The 22,871-nt window shown below is 37.1% G+C and overlaps 1 protein-coding gene across 3 annotated transcripts in view; it reads right to left on the bottom strand.

The window, feature by feature from the left end:
- Positions 1 to 8,025: 8,025 nt before the first annotated feature.
- LOC127946211 (catenin delta-2) overlaps positions 8,026 to 22,871 on the bottom strand; it is a 280,344-nt gene continuing 265,498 nt past the window's right edge. For 2 of the 3 annotated variants that reach the window (XM_052542619.1, XM_052542621.1), the window contains 4 exons: positions 19,645 to 19,771; positions 13,170 to 13,300; positions 11,726 to 11,806; positions 8,026 to 9,876 (listed from right to left, as the gene is read on the bottom strand). In XM_052542619.1, the coding sequence (XP_052398579.1) occupies positions 9,616 to 9,876; positions 11,726 to 11,806; positions 13,170 to 13,300; positions 19,645 to 19,771 (600 nt within the window). In that variant the 3' untranslated portion in view covers positions 8,026 to 9,615. Of the gene's footprint in view, positions 9,877 to 11,725; positions 11,807 to 13,168; positions 13,301 to 19,644; positions 19,772 to 22,871 lie in introns of all 3 variants that reach the window. The other variant, XM_052542620.1, reaches the window with a different exon arrangement.

Raw genomic sequence — 22,871 nt, 5'->3', positions numbered from 1 at the left:
ACGTGTACTGCGTTTAAGCTAACTGAGAACTGTTATAGCACTTATATATCATTGCTCTTTTGTTGTTTTTGATTGCTTCCATTGTCCTCATTTTTAAGTCGCTTTGGATAAAAGCGTCTGCTAAATGACTAAATGAAAATTAAATATACAATGCGGTAAAAAAAAAGTGGACAGCAAGTAAATGGATACAATCCAAAACATCAAGAGTGTAAAACAGATACATCCACTCACACACACTTACTTACACACACTCACAAGTCAAGTTACCTTTATTTATATAGCGCTTTAAACAAAATACATTGCGTCAAAGCAACTGAACAAACATTCATTAGGAAAACAGTGTGTCAATAATGCAAAATGACAGTTAAGGGCAGTTCATCATTGAATTCAGTGATGTCATCTCTGTTCAGTTTAAATAGTGTATTTATTTACAATCAAGTCAATAATATCGCTGTAGATGAAGTGACCCCAACTAAGCAAGCCAGAGGCAACAGCAACAAGGAACCGAAACTCCATCGGTGACAGAATGAAGAAAAAAACCTTGGGAGAAACCAGGCTCAGTTGGGGGGTCAGCTCTCCTCTGACCAGACGAAACCAGTAGTTCAAATCCAGGCTGCAGCAAAGTCAGATTGTGCAGAAGAATCATCTGTTTCCTGTGGTCTTGTCCTGGTGCTCCTGTGAGACAAGGTCTTTACAGGGGATCTCTGTCTGGGGCTTTATTTGTCCTGGTCTCCGCTGTCTTTCAGTGCAGTAGAGGTCCTTTCTAGGTGCTGATCCACCATCTGGTCTGGATACGTACTGGATCCGGATGACTGCAGTGACCCTCTGATCTGGACACAGACTGGATCTAGTGGCTAAGGTGACCTCGGAACAAGAGAGAAACAGACAAATATTAGCGTAGATGCCATTCTTCTAATGATGTAGCAAGTACATTGGGTGTTATGGGAAGTGGTCCCGGTTCCGGTTTACCTAATTAATGCAGCCTAAAAATCCTTTAACGGATTTGGATATTAAAAGCATATTAGTATGTTATGTGTAAGCCAGGTTCCAAGAGATGTGTCTTTAATCTAGATTTAAACTGCAAGAGTGTATCTGCCTCCCGAACAATGTTAGGTAGGTTATTCCAGAGTTTAGGTGCAGTTGATTTTGATATTCTAGGTATTATCAAATTGCCTGAGTTTTGAGAACTTAGCGGACGTAGAGGATTATAATGTAAAAGGAGCTCATTCAAATACTGAGGTGCTAAACCATTCAGGGCTTTGTAAGTAATAAGCAATATTTTAAAATCTATACGATGTTTGATAGACACATACATACAGATTTATACATACTCAAATGAATTGGTATGGCTATATACCATATAGCCAAAATGAGTCAGAAGACTGAAACAAGAGGTTAAAATCAGATCAGACCCAGAAGGATTAAGCTCTGATAAAGCATTCCTGTTAATTTTTGTTACATTTATAGAATTTTTAAGTTTTGTGTAACAAATTGCTTTCTGTGTTCAGGTTTGAATGTATTAATAATAATGCAAACAAACAAACAAACAAACAAACAAACAAACAAAAAACCCCCACTTCAAATCAACATTTTAAAAAAGTAAAGTAGTATTTGAGAATGCCCAAATATACATTTAAATCCACAAATTAATAAAAGTCAACAATTAAGTATGAAAGCAACAAGTGAATTCAGAAGCCTTTCTATAGAGTCCTATACAGGAATGTAGTGGTAACACCACGAAATGACAGGTTTTTCTTTCTTTTTTTTTTTCTCTCACCAGGAGGTGCTGTTCTACCTTCAGAAATGGCATTTTAAACGCCTGGTCTCTATTTTAATCTGAAATACTGCACTAATTAATTTTAATTCAATGGGAAAAATGTATCATAATTATTGCATAAATATTCATAAGTAATATGAAGTTCTTTCAAAAGAAAAAAGAAAAAAAATATTGAACAAAAATATATTAGGTTGATTTTACTGATGGAAAAAAAAAGAGTTACATTTCAGGTGTCAGGTCACTTTTTTACCGCGAAGACCATGAGTGTGACTCCCAAATGAGGAGCGCACAAGTGTTAAATAAAGGCTAAAAATAATGTCTGGGAAACTAAGTTGAAAATTCTGTTTGCTTGATAGTGAAGTGCTCATACACTGATCACTACGAATTTGAAATCACTACAGCTGGTATTGCATCAGATGAGATGAGGTAAGATGATGCAAAGCTACAGGAAAAAAACATGTTATTCTAATCAGAAATACACCGAATGTGATTTTAATGGTAAGTTTAATGTGGAAAGGGAATAGTGTCAGTCTTACACATTTACACAATACAAGGGGTTCCTCCCATTAAAGGAACTTTTTTTTCCACATTTTTAAATATATAAATCTGAGATGTTCGCCCTATTGCACAGTCTGTGCACCCGGCAGATGTTGAACTGCATTGATGAATTTATACTGAGGTGAATCATGACCACTAGAGGGGAGACTAATGCTTTAATAAATGACAGGAGTCTTCATATTGAAAAGAAAAAAAAAGCCACACAATCTAGCCTCATGAAATGGCACTTTTTGAAGCAGCTGGTAAAATAATGCAAAAGGCCATACCTGCATGCAAATCAATATATGATTATTTATTTTTGGAGCAGAATTCACAAGTAACATTAAAATTATATACACACATACTTAAAACTAATCCTGCGTGACTGATACTCTTCAAATCGGGTGATTTTAGGTCAGTTTTTTGGCTGTCAGTTAGTGATGCCTCTGCTGGCAGGGAATAGTAAGATGTGTGCTTAAACACTTCTGGTGGCTTCACTGCCTAATGGCAGTATAGAACCAAGATTAGAACACAACTCAGTCATTGTATAGAAAAGTGACTGAGACTCTGTACTCTGTTGACATTACAGTAATGACCGTTATGGAGAAGAATGAGCTTAAAAGTGATGTTACAATGCAATAAATAAATAAGATAGTAGACTTTTGGGGGGTGACTTGAACTCCTCTTCATATTCCCGTATCATTTTGGTGTGAAATAATACTGATTTAATCAGTTCTGACACAAAAATGTAACGTCTGACATTCACAGATGCATTCTAAAAACCCTGTTCAGTCTGTTCAGACTCCAGAATGAATCCTGACGAAAATTCATTTCCCTTCATGAATAATTTAATCTGCAGTGAGATGATGATCCTTTTGTTTAACTTTTGTCCACGTAGAAATTGATTTAGTCAAATCTGCATTTTGGGCTCTAAATCATTGATGTGTCAACAGTATGGAAGAGAGATGGGTTTTGAGTTATTGCCGTATTTGCCCTGGTGTAAAATGAATCACATTGTTCAATTGAATACCTATTTTCATGCCACATTAGATTATAATCCCACAGCGTGAGACGGCACACACTGTGAATGAAACTTTGGTACATATTGAACACTTAATCATTGCGTGGATTCAGGGGAAATAGAGCTATTCTGCACACCCTCTGAATCTAATTTTACAAGAGCTGAGGGGATGAAACAGCGAGGGCCTGACACCGAGTGTCGCATTGAAATATTTCAGCGCGTGAGTCAGAAATATTTACAGGTGACAGTAATAGAGACAAGTAATCTAAAATTGCCAACATTCAGACTATCCCAGAATTGAATTCTACAAATAATGTTAACCTAACTTAACATTATTGACTTGATAATGTTTTTAAGTCTAGACTCACAAATCTAATCATGGACTCGAGATTTTAGTTTTATGATATACAAGACTGAAGCCAAAAAAAATCCATATTTTCCACATATAAGTACTTTGCCTGTCAGCAAGGGTCCTGAAAATAGGCACACATATTGCACAATACATAATACTCTCTCAAAAATAAAGGTTTCAAAAGGGGGGTTTCATAGCGAGAACAATTTTTGGTTCCCTAAAGATCCTTTCATTGAACAGTTCTTTAAAGAACCATTTTCTTTTCTTAGTGTGAAGAACATTTTCCCATTGTAAAGAAGCTTTTGTGCAATGGGAGGTTTCTGTGGATGTTAAAGGTTCTTTGTGGAACCAGATGCCAATAAAGAACCTTTATTTTAAGAGTTTAATACATGCAATATTTCTTCTACCTTTATACACTACCGTTTTGTTCAGTATATACAAAAATTGATTTCAACAAGGACACGTACTAGTGTTCAAATGTCTCGAGTAAGACCCTCACCAGACAGGCTGATGTTATCACGATCTCTCGATCTCTACTATATCTAGCTGATGAAATATTACAAGGCAGAGCAAAACTAGAAAAATATGTAGCTTTCCCATGACTTTTACTTCGGAATCTGTTTTAAAATTCCCTTACACTGCCATGACCATCAAGACCCACATTCTTGTGCCAAAGACCAAAACACATCTTGTTTCTGTCTCTCCTGTTCTCCTCTGTGCTGGATGGTGGAACTCTTTCCAAGAGAAGTAATGGCAATACTCACACTGACTGGAAATGAGCAGACAGAGTCCATCTCACAGGGCTAAATTTAAGGTGCTCGTTACTTAATCCCCATAATGCCTCACCAGGCATGAGCCGCCATTATTTCCTCTCCGGCTACCAGTAATAACAGTTTCAGGCCCTCTCTTCACGTCTGTGTGCCCATGTGCGAATTGTTGGGTAGCCTAAATCGGCAAAAGGACCCCTGTTGTACATCATGCAAAGCCTGCTGGGGATGTAATACTCTGAAACTGTCCTCTCTGCTGAGCCATGGATTATGGAAAGGATTCAAAGTCAGCATCTTTTTCTTCTGTTTTCCTGTTTCCTAGGGAACGCTCCATAGTCTCTTTCATCACGGTGATAGAACATTCAGATGGCTGTGGATCTGACAATGCTGCACCTGGCTGGAAGTGGTCGAGGAGCGGATCATTATGGGTATCTGGCAAGGTACAAGGTTTTTTTGTAAAACTTGGTGTCGCCAAATGTTCAAAAGACATGTACAATGCTATTATGAATAAATAAAAAACAAATACCATTTACTTAATACAAAACCACATTAATGTGGACAATTTAGGCTTGCCACATAAAGAAATTTCATACTGGTTGAAAATGAATTGTGGCTTTACTATACAGTGAATGTAGTATTAGTAGATTTCCATGGTTAGCACAACAGTAAACATTTTAATCACATGTAAATTAAAATATTATCTAATAAGCTGAAATTAAGGTGTATTGAATGTTAAATGCCTTTCAAATATACTGTTAAATTGGTATCATTATATATTGCAAAATATACAAATGATTGCCACTTTCAATATATTGCAATATAAATATATATAAGAATATATGCCTATTATATTACATGATATTTTCCAATATATTGCAATATATTTTTGTTTCATAAGGGTAGGGGGTATTGATTTGGCAATACTGGCTTTTACAAGTATTGTTATCGCATTGAAAATTGGCCGTGTACACATTATACATTTTCAGGAGTGACAACCACATTTAAATACAGGATTGAATGCCCAAATTATGTGTGTGTATGGAACAGAACTCACTCTTGAAACTGTGATATCAACAGTAACTATAGCAGCGTTCTGGTGTCTTGTGTTTGGTATCTGGTATGAAGAGCTGATCACTCCTCCTGAAAGGGCTGTTCCTGTTTATGTAAATCAGTTGAGGACAAACAGGAAATAAAGCATTTAGCCTCTGTTCCTCCACAGAGGAGAATGGAGAAGGGTGAAAAGCAGAAAGTGAAAGCTGGAAAGCATAAGTGAATGCTGGAAAGCATAAGTGAATGCTGGAAAGCATAAGTGAATGCTGGGAAGCATTTTGGTATAAAGGCCGAGTAAGGCCTGAGAAAGACCTTTTCTCCACTAAGAGACAATGTAGTGCACAAGGGATGAACAGAGAGTGCGTGCCAATCCCTACCATCGATAAGGTCTTGAAAAAAAAATAAAAATCCAGCAACTGAGCACTGATATGATATCAGCTGGTGCCCCTAGTACCACTCCTTAAACTCACGCCACTTGCATTCATAAAGGGAGCATGTAGAAGAGGCTCTAGCATTCTGAATAGTAAGCAACGACACATAGGGAGAGCCTTAATGCGTTTAAGTTTGCTCTTTCACGGGCCAGGCCCAGAGGGCCACCCTTTCTGACTGAGGATGGTAAATATCCCCATACGCTTGGCACAGGAGGTCCATGTGTAATGGGAGGGGCCACTGTTGAGCATACAGAAGTGGGATTATCTCTGCCAGGCAGCGATAGAGATTTGGGCCATCTAAGTGCTATCAAAATTAGAGTTAGGCTCTGTTCTTTCACCCTTACCAGAGTAGGAGTTATTAGGCAGAGCAGAGGAAATGGACCATGGACATTGGACGATGGGTGGGTGAGAAGACTGTGACAGAGTGACAGAGATCACGTAATGGGATGATATGAAGATATAAAACCCACTTCATGAACGCCCTCATGCTCAGAAGGTCCAGAGGCAGGACATGGACACAGACATGTATGCGATACTGTACCTTAGCCTGTTCCCTGAATTGAGAGTGGCAATTCATGAAAGAGAGAATTCAGTCTTGCAACAACTGAGCGCATTGTAATGGAATTTAGCTCCAGACCTAGAATATCACATTCTGGGCAGGAGCAAAATTGCTCTTGCTCACATTCACTCTGAAGCCGATAGCTGTTATGTAAGCGAGAACAAATGCAGTGTTTTGCATCACTTTCACTCTTGAATCAGCTGTAATCAGCCAACCATCTATATATATATATATATATATATATATATATATATATATATATATATATATATATATATATATATATATATATATATATATATATAAGGGTACCCAGAGACCCCCTATTCTCAGGCCCACCCTCCGCAGACACAGAGAGAAAGTCCATGGGCTGAGAGTCAGCCAAATGGGAAGGACTGTGAATTCTTAGCACATGCATTGATAGGTGAAACAAAGAAATTTTCTGTACAACGGATAAAAGCTTATGTGGAAGAAATGATCTTTGAGATTGATCCAACCATCCAATCATGTGAACCGATCATTCTGGTTTATTGAACATAAGAGAGTCTGATGGGCATTACGGAGAATGAGGTTGATCTCCTTCCAGAGATCGGGTGATGGCGACCCTTTCTTCAGTTGTTTTCCCATGTTGACCAGGAGTTCCTCAGACGCAGGAGCCTCCTAGGGAGCAACAAGCAATGGCTACAGTTCTCTGGGAAATCAATGGCTTCTTAAGCGCCTTGAAGACCCATGCACAGACCACACAGAAAGGATGGGAAACCCTAGTGATGATGAGGATGCCAGGCAGGCTCACAGCTGGTAGTCCACAGGGGTAGCCAGATTAAATTTCGAAAGAGCCATGAGTAGCGGACAGTTTATGGAATAAAGAAAAGGCTAGGTAAGTGGTAGGTAGTCTAGTAACAAGTGGGAACGTGGCCGGCTGACAGATAAAACAGCTAACCCAGTCTAAAATGACAAACATGTCTGGTGGAGGCTGATCCAAAGATGTGTCTTTCTGTAGAAAGTAGTGAAAGTCAACCAACAAGCTGTGAATAAATTTCCAGAAGTCACAAGAACGAATGTCAACTATGGAAACTCATTTTTACAAGATAATAGAGTAGACATGTGCAGGTATTGAAATTTTGGTGTGTTGAATTCCCAAGATGCTATTTTTGTGCTAGCTGGTGTGTGGTGGGCGATGTATGCTGCACACTGGTGGTGGTTGAGGAGATTACCCCCTTCTATGTAAAGCGCTTTGAGTGCCCAGAAAGGCTAAATGTAAGGAAATTAATATTATTATTAGATTATTTTTATAGCAAGACTTGGCAAGTATGGTAGAATGTGGTTATCACGCCCAAAAATTACTGTACTGTGTGTGTGCAAAAAGTACTAAAAGGTGAATTGACAACCGACTTTAGCTTCAGAATGTAGTGGCCATTGTGTAGCGGAACTTGCCCAAAAGAACCTGCGCTAATACCGGCATAACTGCTTTAATCATTAGGGTGTGAAAATTATGATTTTGTGGCATGTCAACTGGATATAAGAAAACGGCTCCAAATCACAGAGTAATTTATTGACCTGACATCAGAACATCATCCAAATCCAGCATGATTATTATTTTAGTAGCTTGGTAACAACACAACTGGGACCAGGTCAACATTTCAAGTTTCATTTTCTCTTTTCTCTGTTGGAATCAGAACATGAAGGTAAACAGAATCGTTTTTTCTTTTTTTGTACAAGTCTTTTCTGGTTTGTTGCTTTCAGTGACACTGACATCAGCACATAAAAATTATATAGATCTATATTTATATTCATATTTATATATTTATCATTCTCTATTAACATATCAGTGTAGCAGTTCATTATCTCTGGTCAAGTCAAACAGAAGAAGCAACCTGTCAGAAACATAGCCTCTCATAGCAAACACTGATCAACATACAGCAAACACTCAACTAACATTGAGAGACATTATTATTTTTTTTACATCTTTGGAGGGAATTAAGCTTGCGAAGTTAAGTTTTGCCCTCCTGGTAGTATTCCAGTGTTTTCTAGATGTCACTTAATTCCAGTAAAACACACTTAGGAAAAGAAAAAATGGGGAAAACAAATTGCAGATAGAAATTGAAGCAGTAACTGAAAAACTCAAAAATGTCCCCAGTGCTGATTAAAAAGATTTTAAAATTTGGCACAGTCAGTTAGCACAGAAAACTGAGATCAAGATCTAAAACAGACAGTTTTCCTGCAAATATGGATGATAAATGGCCGCATTTATTTTTATTCCATACTGAGTCACCAAGAAAGAAAAAAGTGAAATTGAAAAAAGAATCAATGTCAAAAATCTACATCTATTCTTGTAGGCAGTGAGAAAGCACTTCATTGACAAGGAGAGTGGAGTTCTGCTCTGGTCTTCATCTGCTTTTGTTCTAGTTGCCATATACCTATTCACATTTTCAGAATGAACAATTCTGGCATTTACATCCTTGCTCTTTGAGCGTAATTTTGGGGAATGGACACAAGTTAACAAATTTCTCTGAGGATTATTATTATTTTTAGTTTTTTTTCTGTACTGTAAAACATATCCCCAAAGCCATGGGAAGAACCGAGTGGTCTGTGTAATTTACACAATGCACTTGTGTAATGCATTTCTTTAATGTACTCTAAATACTTTACATTAAAGAAAAAACAAAAAAACAAGAGGGGAAAAAGATTCTGAAAAGGATTTTGATCCACTGTTACTTTAAATGAATGAAAAGAAAGTTTTGAAAATGGTGAAAAGCTGTTCCTGTAGCTCATTTTACAAACTTAATTTTCTTGTTCTTACATACCTCACCTTCTTCTGCTATATTTCTTATTTTTTTGCCACTACACTTTTCAAATACCTTTCAATACATAACCCACTTTGTACTCCAAAGGTTAAGCTTTCGCGTCTCTTTAAAGTATGTGCTCTCTCTCATCTCACACGCATTCTTTCTCTCTCTTTCAAGGCCTTCTTTTCTCTCTCTCTCTCGCTTTCCTTTTTTTTTTTTTTGCTCATCTCCACTCATATTCGCCATGGAACCAGCTTAGACTAACAAAACTCTCTGAAAAAGGTTTTGTGGTATGCATGCACATGCAGTTTCCCGGCCTCTTTGTGCTCAAAGTCCTAAACCCAGGAGTCGGGGGACGCGGGGTAGTGACTCGTTTCGTAGTTAAGTTCACTATAGGGCCGTGCGGCAGAGTAGAAGTCCACGTAATTCCCAGTGGACTTGAGTCCCAGGTGCATACTCAGATCGTTGGCGGGAGGGGGACGATGGGCCTGATCCTCAAAAAATGGCTCTTCAAAGTTCCTAGTGGAGTTTTCATAGATGGGGTATGCCTCGTAGTCGTTGCGTGGGGGCTCCTGTGGAGCGGGCAGCACTGGGACCTGAGGTGAAAGAAGAATTTGTGAGGGAAATTTATTAACAGTGTCTCATCTCAAATTTGGGAGGGAAAGGTGGCTGTTGTGCTTCCAAACACAGTGATTTGGAGCAGATGTGCTTTTATATTGTACAAGGCTCAGCAAAGGATAGCCCAGTGCTATATCATATATTTTTTGATAATGTATATACATTTTTAAAACTCCGCTAGGTTTTGAGTTTTTGTTGAAATAACTTAGTTTTGGTAACATCGGTAAAATTAATTGAAAATTACAAATAATTTAGTAATGTTTGGCAATGTATGTATTTATGAATTTACTGCTTTTTTTGTGTTTTTAAAATACTGTAATAACTCTAAAATTGTATTCTGTTATAGCAAAATGTCTTTGCAAAGAAAACCTAAAGGTGTTATGAAATGGAGAATCAAAATATTTAAACTTTCAAAATTCAAATCTAACCCACCAGTTTAAAATATGAATGAGTCTTTTCTAACCTTCTGAACTGCTCAGATTTGAAATTGTGATGCAGTTATACACCCATTAATATGCATTGTACTTAATCTGAGGAGAAGTGTTCTGAAGAACTCATGCCTGTCCATCAATCACAAAAGCGATGCTGCTGTTGGATAAATATGTCGAGTAAGACTCAATCTCAATCTCAGCCACCTAAAGATCTGAGCATTAGAAATGCATGACTTCAGTTTATTGTTAATGACATGCCCGAGAGATAAAGTTTTTGTTTGTTTCTTCACATTTCACAACGGACTGTTTTGTGAATTGTTCTAAATATGCGGCTGGTGTTGTGCTGGATTCTGACCCCCTGCCAGATTATTTTAATTATGGTTATGGTGCAGTGAAGTTAGCCAATCATAGCACTGGGCATTCACTTCTATTTCTGCAGAAGATGACGCACCTATAAATTTAGTATTTTTCACAGAGAGCGAAAATGAGAATGGAAAATGAGCATTTTTACAAATATTGGATTTTATTGGTGCAAAAACTTCATTAGCTAACCTCGAGAAACATAATGCAAAACTCTGAAACTGGAATTTTGAATTTTTCCTATGCAGATATACAAATTAGATAATATAACATTCTACCTAATATCTCCTTTTGTGCTCCATGGAAGCAAGCCATGCAAGTTTGGAACAACAGGAGGTGAGTAAATGATCACAAACTAAAATTTTTGAGTGATCCAACCCTATAAATTCACACTATTCTGTCCAGTCAGAGCTGCTTTTGATTCTGTTTTGAAGCAGAAAATGAGACGTTACTAATTGAAAAAGATTCAGAGCGGAATGCTCTCCAGCTACAGAAAGGAAAGATCCATGTGGAAGCCAGGCTTATCAGCCTCATCGCAGCTGCTCGTCTGGGAGAGCATTTCTGTCGACTGACTCAACATACGTTGTGGTGCAGAAGTGTGCCAGTGACATCTGGCAAACTTAATCCATATGAAATCTGAAAATGTACTATGATGAACCTTGTCAAGTAGAAGTATTATATCTTCTATATGGCAAAAGTGCCAAAAAAAATATATATACTTGGAAGCATAAAGTTGCAAATCATTAGCATAGCATGATGGCTCACAAAGTCAAATAAACAACATCTGAGGGGTCTATGCAAGAATGAAGAGATCTTCAGCCTTTTATTTGCCAAGACATTTCTGGATTGGTAGATAAGACAGCTGACTAGACTGCTGAAAACAAGCGCTAATGACATATCCTAACATAGCCGCATAACAGTTATAGTAAACGTAAATGGTCTGATTTTAGGATGTTTTTCCACAATCAGAGACACATTTCACATGCAGTCTTGGACCATGGTTAGTTGAGTCATCTCGGGCTGATTCTTTGCTCACCTGGTTGTGTTTGATCTCGTCATTTGAAGGCTCGTATGAGTTCCGGAACAATGTGGATGTTCCACAGGAGGTTTGAACTGCAGGATGAAAGCGAGTGTGTGAATTTGCATTTTTTTTGTATAAATCAAGCATTAAACAACTATGAAGAATTCTGGAAATTGTACTTATTGACAGTGAAACAAATCCTTCTTTTATAAGATTACTTATTTTAACCAAACGTGAGTCGGGGATGATGCTTGATGGACCATTAACAGATTTTACCCTTTAAAGGGTTAGTTCATCCAAAAATGAAAATTATGTCATTAATGACTCACCGTCATGTCGTTGCAAACCATGAGACCTCCGTTCATCTTCAGAACACAGTTGAAAATATTTTTGATTTAGTCCAAAAGCTTTCTGTCCCTCCATTGAAGCTGTATGTACGGTATACTGTCCATGTCCAGAAAGGTAATAAAATCATCATCAAAGTAGTCCATGTGACATCAGAGGGTCAGTTAGAATTTGTTCAAGCATTGAAAATACATTTTGGTCCAAAAATAACAAAAATTACGACTTTACTCAGCTTTGTCTTCTCTTCCGGGTCTGTTGTGAGCACGTTCACGACGCTTTTGATGTATGATGCTGCTGACATGCTTTCTGGTGCGCCCAATAACAAAGAAAACAGGTCAGCTGCATCATACGTCAACAGCATCAGTGCTGCAGGGTTGTGAACGTGCTCACAACAGACCCGGAAGAGAAGACAATGCTGAATAAAGGCGTAATTTTTTAATGTTTTTTTGGACCAAAATGTATTTTCAATGCTTAAACAAATTCTTTGATGAATTTGATGAAAAAATACTTTGATGATGATTTTATTACCTTTCTGGACATGGACAGTATACCGTACATACTTTTTTCAATGGAGGGACAGAAAGCTCTCGGGCTAAATCTAAAATATCTTAAACTGTGCCCTGAAGATGAACGGAGGTCTTACGGGTTTGAAACAACATGAAGGTGAGTCATTAAAGACATAATTTTCATTTTTGGATAAACTAATCCTTTAACACTTACTGCATGTGTGGCTGGCCAAGATTTCAAACCCAAATGGTCTTATTTATTTTCTTCACATATATTAAAAAACAACATTACACTAACAAATTTTGATTTGTAAATTTTTCTGATGAATTTTGTTACACAATACACTGAAGTAATAATAGATCTTAGAATTAAGGCAAAATGATTATACATATTTAATGTAAATCCTTACATTCTGCAGCAGCAGTTGAAAAATAATTCGCCATGGATGTTTTCATGAATGATGGAGTTCATACTTTGCCATGAGATTTTTTTTCCTTTGTCCATTCATAAGTTTTGAAACTCACAGTTTTATAACTGGACATCTAGTTTTCTTGCTGTTAAGTGCTTTGAATAAAACTCTGAGCTTCCTCCTGAAGTTAGACCTACCTGCCATTGTGTCTTTTCGGGAAGTGTGCTCTCCTTTGTTTCCATGGTAACTGGCGTTGGTTCCAGTGGAGTCGTAGTCGCTCTTCCTGTCTTTGAGGCTGATCATCTCTCTGGGTGAGGCAGGGGCACTGGCTGCAATTCAAATCATCACACAAACCCTTCTTACTGAACATCCTTGTAGTTTTTACTGTTTTCTTTCTATTGTTTTTTTTTATTTTGAAATTGTTCTGTCTTCCTGTCTTAATGTCACTATTACCAACTTTGACTTGTCAATTAACTTTTTTTTTTTTTATCAGTTTTTTTGTTTATTTTGTCCAAAATCCTCTCTCTGCCTGTACGAGGCTGGACAAGCAGAGATGTGCATCATTATTCATAATTAGAGCTGTTTAGCATGACAGCATGAAGGATGTCTCCAACAGGTCCTGTACCAGTCAGCTCCAATCTACCTTAAGTCAATTAAACAGGAAATCACACAAAAGGTTCCATATTTGTCCTTGAAGTGCCATCTTTCAAAAAACAAAACAAAAAAACAAACAAAAAAAAAAAAACATATATGACAAACACCACCTTTTTGAAAGTAATTACACCAGAGAAAATATTAGGGGTTATGGGTTATTGCTATGGTCATTGAAGTTCTGGATTAAACATTTAAATATATAAATAAGTTATGTCATAAGTAATCTAAAATGAATCCAAAAGCATTCAGAATACATTACCTAAAATTAGTCATCTTGATTACATTACTGACTACACTTTTAATTTCAACATGTAATTTGTAATCATTAACAGAATACAATTTGTAAGTAATCTACCCAGCAATGGTTATGGTGTTGCTATGTGTTCGGTGTTATTGTTAGAAAGTTGCTAGACCTTATGTGGCCCTGTCTGTTCCTTTTTAACACTGCGCTCATTGTAAGATCTGAACAGATTTATGAATGAACCAGTTTTAAAATCTTTCCGGTCTACTGACACTTGTTATGAAATTCACACGAATCAAACATTACAATGTTCATGATAACGTTCATTGACTTAACAATAAGTAAATCCACTTGAACAGCTAATTACTCATTAACAGCGATGCCATAGAAATATACAGAGCTACTGCAAAAATGGAAATTCAAACACAAAATTCGAATGATGGCTGCACACTTGTTTGTTCGGCACATAAGGACTATACAGTGTTGTGTTCTGAGTGGTTGTGTTCGTACTCAGTTTTTAGAATGTTCTGATTGGTTGCAAGGTGGGTAGCTCCACCCCCTGTGAAATCCCATTGGCCATTGTGTGGACTGACAAACTGCCTGTTTTTTTGGAAATGACACAGACTTTGGAGATGTGCAAAATGTGCAAAAGTGAATTCAAATACAGCACATTTCCTTCAGACATACGTTCATACATTTCTTCATACAGAATTATTATCAAAGCAGATTTATTGTACTTTTTAAACCAGGGGTGTCCAATCCTGATTGATTTGGGTTGGAGCTGAAATTTGCAGGAAGATAGATCAGCAGGAACAGAGCACCCCTGATCTAAACTGTATCACTTGATGTATAATTGGGCTGTTTGGCCTGATTTCTCTCTCTGTCCATGAGCTCTGTGTTTTGTCCTAGCCACTTCAAAACAGCTGTATGAATGTCACAGAGATCAGGAGAGAGTATCCCTCTGTGCTTCAAAATCCCTTCCAGCCTCAATGCTTTAACCGGATCAGCGCCACTCCCCCTCTGGCCCTCATAGAGCCCGGTCTGATAGAGCCTGGATCCCTGGATAGTGGGCAGCGGCACTATCTCCAAAGCACACAGCTACCCGAGGGCTCACGGGCACAGAATACCTCTCTGGCCAGCATAGGAGGATTTAGACACACCCACATACACACACATACACACACACACACACACACCTATTACTGATTAGCCCTGACCATGAAACATAAACCGGCTCATATACACACGCTCTTTCATACACACACTCCAATAAAACACATAATAGCTTTAAGCACCACTCTACCCACAATGGCCAAGAGAAACATTAGCATGCTAATTATTTCAAACCCATAATCAGATTATAACCGCAAGTGCTTTACCCTCCTCTAAACTGCCTTGATGTGACTCCTAATCTAATCATTGCTCCTCAACAAAGCATTATTTTGCAAAAATATGCACATAACCGATTATCAGTCTTAAATATTGAGAAGCTCCAGCGGTTACGGAGTCAACAAGCGATGAGACTCTCGTAGGCTCCTGTCATGTCTCCATAAACCTCACAAATACAGATTCTCAGAAACACATAAAGCAGTTTTGCAGAAAATCACTACTGATGCATTTAACACAGTATGCAATGCTTTCTGATTCGATTGTCTTCAGGTAAAGCTGCAGCTCTACCAAACAGTTGATGACCTTATTGGTTTTTATACACTTAAAACAATATTTTTCGATGGACATGTAAGAAAAACTGATATTGCGAAAATATGTTCTACACAGCAGATCTTCGTTATTTAGCGAAAAGGGCTTTTGTGTCTGAGCTCCACAGGCATTAGGAGAGGAACAACTGATTATTGCTAAACGTACATATAACTCCTTGCCTACAGCACTGAATAGACTTGATTCTGAGAAATATAAACTGATATAAGCTAATACACACAACAGTTTGGAAAATCAACCATTATTATCTATAAATTCCGAATTAAATTCCTATGAAACCTGATACCAGTAATTTGTTAAATGTTAGTTAGCTTGAACAACTATAGGTTAAGACAGGAAATTAGCAATCTGTATGTCTACAAAAAAAAAAGAAGTGTGAAGGTTAACTTTTCCTTCTTTCTCAAAAACGATAAATCGTGACAATAAAAAGCTCTTTAAGTCAGGGTAAACAGTGCAATCTCAGCCACATCATATCGATTGTATTTAAAGTGATCTACAGATTGTTTCCTAACACTTTCGATCCAGTAACAAAGTGCATTTGATATCTCCACTAAACTCTCCAAGTTTACTCACCCATCAGGCCATCCAAGACATAGGTGAGTTTGTTCATCTGAACAGTTTTAGAGAAATTTAGCATTACATCACTTGCTCCCAGGTGAAAAAAAGGCTCACTGGGCTCGCCAATGGATCCTCTGCAGTGAATGGGTGCCATCAGTATCCCATCAAACAACTGACAATAATAAGTAACAAGTAATCCACATGACTTCAATCCTTCAAATAATGTCCTGTAATATGAAAAGCTGCATGTTTGAAAGAAACGAATCAATCATTAAATAAATCCTTAGGACTTCAAACCATTGCTTCCGCTTAAATATAATGAGTCCTCTTATCCATAATACTGTCAGCTTGTCTGAATCTGTAGAGAAATAAGTACAGATCAAACAAAAACAGTCCCAAACAGTGCTAATTAAATATGTCTGTGGATTTTGATGTGAGAGAACAACAGGGGATGGACTTTATCACTAGAGGAAGCATTATTATAGATAAAGGACCGGTGTTTTTACTAGAATTGATGGATTAAAGTTAAAATGCCTTGATGGATTTGTTTCTTAAAAAGCAGCTTTTTGCTTCACATGATGTTAATCGATGGACTGGAGTTGTGTGGAGTACTTGTAGATTTCAGGCGTTTGTATCAGCTGTTTGGACTCTCACTGCAGAGGATACACTTGTAAGCAATTGATTTAATGCTAAATTTCTCCAAATATGTCATGATAAAGAAACAAACTCCATTACATCTTGCATGGTCAAAGGGTGAGTAAACTATTCCTTTAAATATCAGTAATGAACTCAATTGTACTTTATTAAATGAACAAAGTGCTCCGAGTTGCTGCTTTCAATGTGTCTCAGTAAAACATTAATAGCTGGCAACTCCACATCATGGCTGTTTGTGTTCTTCGGGTCTGGCATCCCATAAGAGTATATCTGAAGGCCTTGTTTTGTGGCATTAGTAGCATCACCTCTGTGCTTCATGATTAAATTATAAAAGTGAGCAAAATGTGAGCAAAACGTGTCAACTCTGGATTAAAGTTCATGCCAAAATCCTTGATGTTGATGAACTGACCAGGCAGAGCTCCAACTTAACTGAGCAACTGCCTCATAAACATTGATCTCTGTGTAATTTTAATGTGAGGTCTGCTGATGTAAAACATAAAGTAAAAAAATATGGCAACATTTAGTTGAGTTTATTTACTTTATTATTCTACATAAATATATTCATAATTGCACCAATCACAAAACCATAATCTACTCTGCAAACTGTGTGATGAATGCTTTCATGGTGCAAATTTAAAGATGAATGCTTCCAGTGTATCCGTTGATTATAATGGGAGTGATTCACTTTCGATGTGTCTTGACGCTCTGCTGGTATCTGCTCTAACTATAAGTTTACGGTTGCCAAGCAACGTTGCTGCTGAGTGCATTAATAGAGAATATGACTCTGTGCAGGTGCTTCAGGTTATAGCAGCTAGTTTTACAGTGATGTCAAATGTGGCTCATCCAATAATATTTATAATCTATTACGGTTTTGATTTTATTTTTACGCAGATGTTACATCGAGTGGAGCTGTTTTTGCACTTCAGATAGATTTATGAATTTTTTATGAATAATTTTATGTCTTGGTTATATGTCTTGGCTTCATTTGTAAAATATTTAATTTATTGAAATTTATTTATTAAAAACCTAAAGTTGATTTATAGCATATAATTGCTATATATATATATATATATATATATATATATATATATATATATATATATATATATATATATATATATATATATTAAACATGTTGAAACAATTGCAAAAAAAAAAAAAATGTTTTAATTTTATTTACTATAAATACTATACAATATAAATAAAGGAATAAATAAATGTATTGCCTTAAATTTGATAATACAGTGTTGCACAAAATAATAACGAGTATAGGAATAAATATTTTTCCCCACAGTAAATACATGTCTCTAATGCTGCAGCAAAACTGCAAGGTTGTGGTATTAGTGAATGAATTACATTGTACTGTTAATTTTTCTGTATTGTTTTGGCTTTGAGCTCACGTGTATCTTAGGAAATGTTAATTGAGTAGCACAGGCGAGACCCTGCTGTCATATTCTGATGCTCTGCACCAAAGAGCACAGCTACACTCTCTCTTTCCCCTACCTTCCTTCTCTCCGTCTTAACTTTAAATGCTTTGATCTCTTGCAAAAATCTACCGTTCTCCGTTTTCATGACACACACGGGAGCTCAGACAGACCATAGAGGGAAAGCCTGCAGAAATAACAGCATGAAACCAGCTGCAAGCCAGTGGATGACTGGAAACCTCAGAGATTCAACTGAGAAAAACAAGCAGACAATGAATCAATTTATTTTAAATATCTTCAGAGATCATGTTGAATTATGTGAGCACTGCTCTACGCCACATTTCCTACACCGCTAGTCAACTGAATCTACAGTGTCATGGCAAACTAAATTACATTTTACATGAGACGTGAGCTTGCAGCATGAATTGTCTAAAAACAAACATGTGTTTAGTTTAATCCGATTAATGAATGTATTGACACTTATGACCCAAATATTTTAATGAATCACCCTGACAAAATCGGCCTAATGAATCCTTTACTGAATCCATTAACGTCTGATTAACTTAACCCCAACATTTTATTTTCAGTCATGTTCAAATCAAACCGATTAAAATTTTGTGTGGTTACGTTTTTTTTTTCCGGAATCAATATTGTTACTGAATGGCTCTGTTTTTTGGGAATAATAATATTATTCTATTTTTTATCATCAAATATAAAATACAGTAAAAAAAAAAAAAAAAAAAAAAAAAAAAAAAAATATATATATATATATATATATATATATATAAAATTACACACACACACACACACACACACACACACACACACATATATACATAAATATTAAATATATATACATATCTAAAAAAAAAAAAAAAACAGGATAACACTGGCTATATATTCATTATAGACTAAATGGCCTGGGAAGGAATTCTATATAAAATTAAACGTAACACTTACAATTTTGCATTAAAGGAAGAAAGAACTTCATCACTCTGTTCACCTTCCAGCCATTTAAAGACCCATTAGTCCTAAAATTCCCTCTTCTGCTACTCAGCCTCCACCAACAGCCCCCTCAAATTCTGAATCTGGGAAAAGTACTTTTCTGCTTCAGCGAGATGCTAAGTCCACCGGAAAAGGTATTAGAACCACAACCAGCCAGCCATGAATCCACAAACCCTAATAGTAGTGTGGATCATTAACCCTGAGTCCCAGGATGCACTGAGAAATCCACATCACTTTAATAGGATTCTATCAGGGTTAAAGAGAGAATCAACCTGCTGTTTGTAATTGTTTTAAATCCAGATTTTAGATCTTGCATTTCAGGACCAAGGACAGCAACTCAATATTTTAGCACTACATATGTAAAATGTATGTGTTGTCATTGTTGAGAAAGATATATATATATATATATATGCATACTCACCTGATCGGTTATTAGGGGATGTCCGTACCGGAGATACTGATGGAGTGCGTGAGGATGAATACGGTCTCTGTCTGTCTCTCTCTATTGTTGAGGCCGAGCCAACAAATTGATACTGTGAGTAGCCATCCTAAAAAAAGAAAGAAAGAAACAGAGAAAAGTCTAAAATAATGCGTACTTTAATTTGTTTTGTCTAGATGAGGGTGCACAACAAATCCTTTTTTTAGTATCTATATACGCTACATTATCCCACTGTTATCCTGTCAGTTTAGTTTAAGGCCTCCAAGTGTGGAGTCATTACAAAAATCAATGGGTGGATGGAGGTACAGAAATCAATGGATGAATGATCTGGAGTCAGTGGCTGTGGAGAAAGCCTGTTCGATGTGTGATGAAGCAACCTGAAAGGCCGATGGAGGAGATAAACTACAGCCATTGGCCACTGGCTCTATGACACATCTCTGTGAAAGTCAATCAATGGGTCTTCTGAGTGTGCTGAGATCATACAGACATATACTGCATTATTAAATAGAACAACTAAAGGCTGGAATACACTGTCTGAGTGGATAAAGTTGTCTGTATAAAATATGAAAAGGCACAATATGTAAGATTTGTTTTATTGAAATATCCAAATACCACTAGAAGTGTTATATATTTTGTTGACTTGTGTACTTACATTATTCCAAATGTTTCCAAGAATGTTTAAATCCATTAGAAATATGCAGTTTTCACAAGTGTAACGCACTGTATCAATTTGTCACTTGTCAATGACATCATACACCCTTTTTAATGTTTTAGAAACCATGGAAACACCAAAGACACTTTAATGCATTATGTGTTTTAATAGACAGTAAGCAACTGTTTGGACACATGCATAGAAATTAAATGAAAACTAATCTCTGTTATATAGCTCAAAACTGTATAGTCTTCAAGCCATGTCATAATTACGATAATTTCGAGATGACAGCATGTGACTCTAATCGGAGCTGAATGCAGAACTATGCATTTCTATGGCAACACTATCAACAGCTAAACATAGCATTTAAATTAATCTGAGGCGGTCACATGGAACAAGTCATAGTTCTCAGAAAATTCCCAGTTTACAAGTTGGAATTACGAGTTCTACAAAGATGTTGAACGCTTTTTACAAGTTGATATTGCGTCATTACGACATGGCGTGAATGCACCTTTTTTGATTGAATCTCATTTGCTTTATTTACTGCGAGTACCATATTTTTACCATGCCTCAGAGAAAACATTATTTTGTAATGTGGCTAACATAGCATAATCAGATGCAGTTTTATTTGTAGTAACAGTGATAACGCATCATACAACATATTTTTGCAAGCCATTTAGCAACACAAGCCATCCAGCATTTATTAATATGATATTCTAATATTGGTGTAACTTACTGCAGTGTACAACAATGGTCTCATAGAAGATGCCGAGCGAACGCAGAGAGTAACATTATAACAGAAATTTCTACACACTCAGTTGTATCTAGAATGATAAAGCACAGCTTTACCCAACATACAGATGACCAGAATGAGCAGAATTTGTTATTATTAAACTATGCCTTTGTTTCTTCTGAACATGCGCCCTCTAGCAGCAAAAATTCCATACTTTGCCTTTAAAAGCATGCATAAGATTATAAATAAGTTTACTCTCATTGAAGAAATGATCAAGTGATTCATACAGCTGATTTATGCGGACATTACTGCAGAGCATAGAATGAGCATAAAACCACCAAAATCAACAAAGATAAGCAGTAAGTAAACAATTTTATCCTATTACTAAACTCAACATTTTACAGAATGGGTCAATGTAGGAGCTGAAGTTTTGTGAGCTAGATTTGTGCTAACAGGTTACAGCTGCACAATGAGTAAACAAGAAGAAGGTCTAAAAACTTGCGGCCAACTGAACAAGCCCTTTAACAGGGATACAGAACATTACCCTTGACATCCCATTTGCCCCTCCATGACATTCCTTTTGCTGGAAAGGTGAGGAATAGATCAAACGGTTGGTCCCCCAGACTCGGTGCAGTTCAAAGCTGCCCTACTTTCCCAGCACGGCAGAAACTCTAGCAGGAGAAACCACTGCTCTCCATCTCATGTGACTGTTGCAAATAATGACATTGGACAGGTATTTGAAGGCTCCAAGGTGCTTGAAGAGAGGCACGGAACAAGGAAAAAACAGTACTTGTCGCCTGTCGACTAAAGACCTCTTCAGTAGGGGAGTTTGTCATTTCCTTTTACTTACACTGTTTTAAGTGTTGAACTTGAACTTTCCCACATGAGGACGAAATGAAAACTTTTACCTTTATTCTCTATGATGATGGGCCTTTGAGCTGGCTGTGCAAAAGAAGATACCAGTACGGATGGATGCTTCTTCTGAAGAGCTTTCTCCTCTTTGAAAACAATGCTTTCAGGGAAGACTGAGTTTCAATGTAATTAAAGAATCTTTTTGCATTCATTACAGTACATCCCATATCTCCTTTCTTTCTTCTTTATTAGGTCTGAGAGTATAATGTGCTTGAATTGAGGGGCTTTTGTGCTAAGGTAACGGCTCTTGAGGTGTAAAAATGATGAACAGAAAATGCATGTGCGTCTTTTAAATCCCAAACCCTCAATTTATTCTGTTAATTCCAGTTGAACACATGAAGCATCATTACAGGACTGATTTAAGATTGAAAAGACCAAGCGGACCACGCAAAGATGAGTAATTTATGGCAACCTGCCTACCAGTGATTTCTCAGTAATGCTGCTTAAGAGGCAGATACAAACAATAAAATTCTGATTTGGAAATGTGCTCTGAAGCAAACCAATGGCAAGCACTCATTATTACACTCCCAGAGGCGGATGGAGCCAGGAGCATTGCTGTTGCGTTGGCTCCCTTGGGTCGCTGAGGCAATTGACTACCGTGATACTTCCTTGTGGAGAGTGTTGGGGAGGGATGACTGTGGAATTGCATCTCAGGAGGCTGCCAGGCTGAATGTAACACCTCTCAGCACAACATGTGTGAGGCTTTAGGCTCAAGATCAATGGCATAAGCAACTTCTCTCAGGCAAGAACTTTACTTCATCTTAGTCCGGCTCTACGTCATTCTGAGTAAATCAAGCCAAGCGCTTCTGGGCTTTCTCACAAACACACATACCTTATTAGTAGAAGGAGCTGGAAGCCGTCTGCACTTCTTCAAAGATTTTTGCTCAAGCAGATCAACTGCTGCAACTTTAT

This window comes from Carassius gibelio, chromosome A24, assembly GCF_023724105.1.
Source record: "Carassius gibelio isolate Cgi1373 ecotype wild population from Czech Republic chromosome A24, carGib1.2-hapl.c, whole genome shotgun sequence".
Lineage (NCBI taxonomy): Eukaryota > Metazoa > Chordata > Actinopteri > Cypriniformes > Cyprinidae > Carassius > Carassius gibelio.
This window is presented reverse-complemented; position numbering and strand designations above follow the sequence as displayed.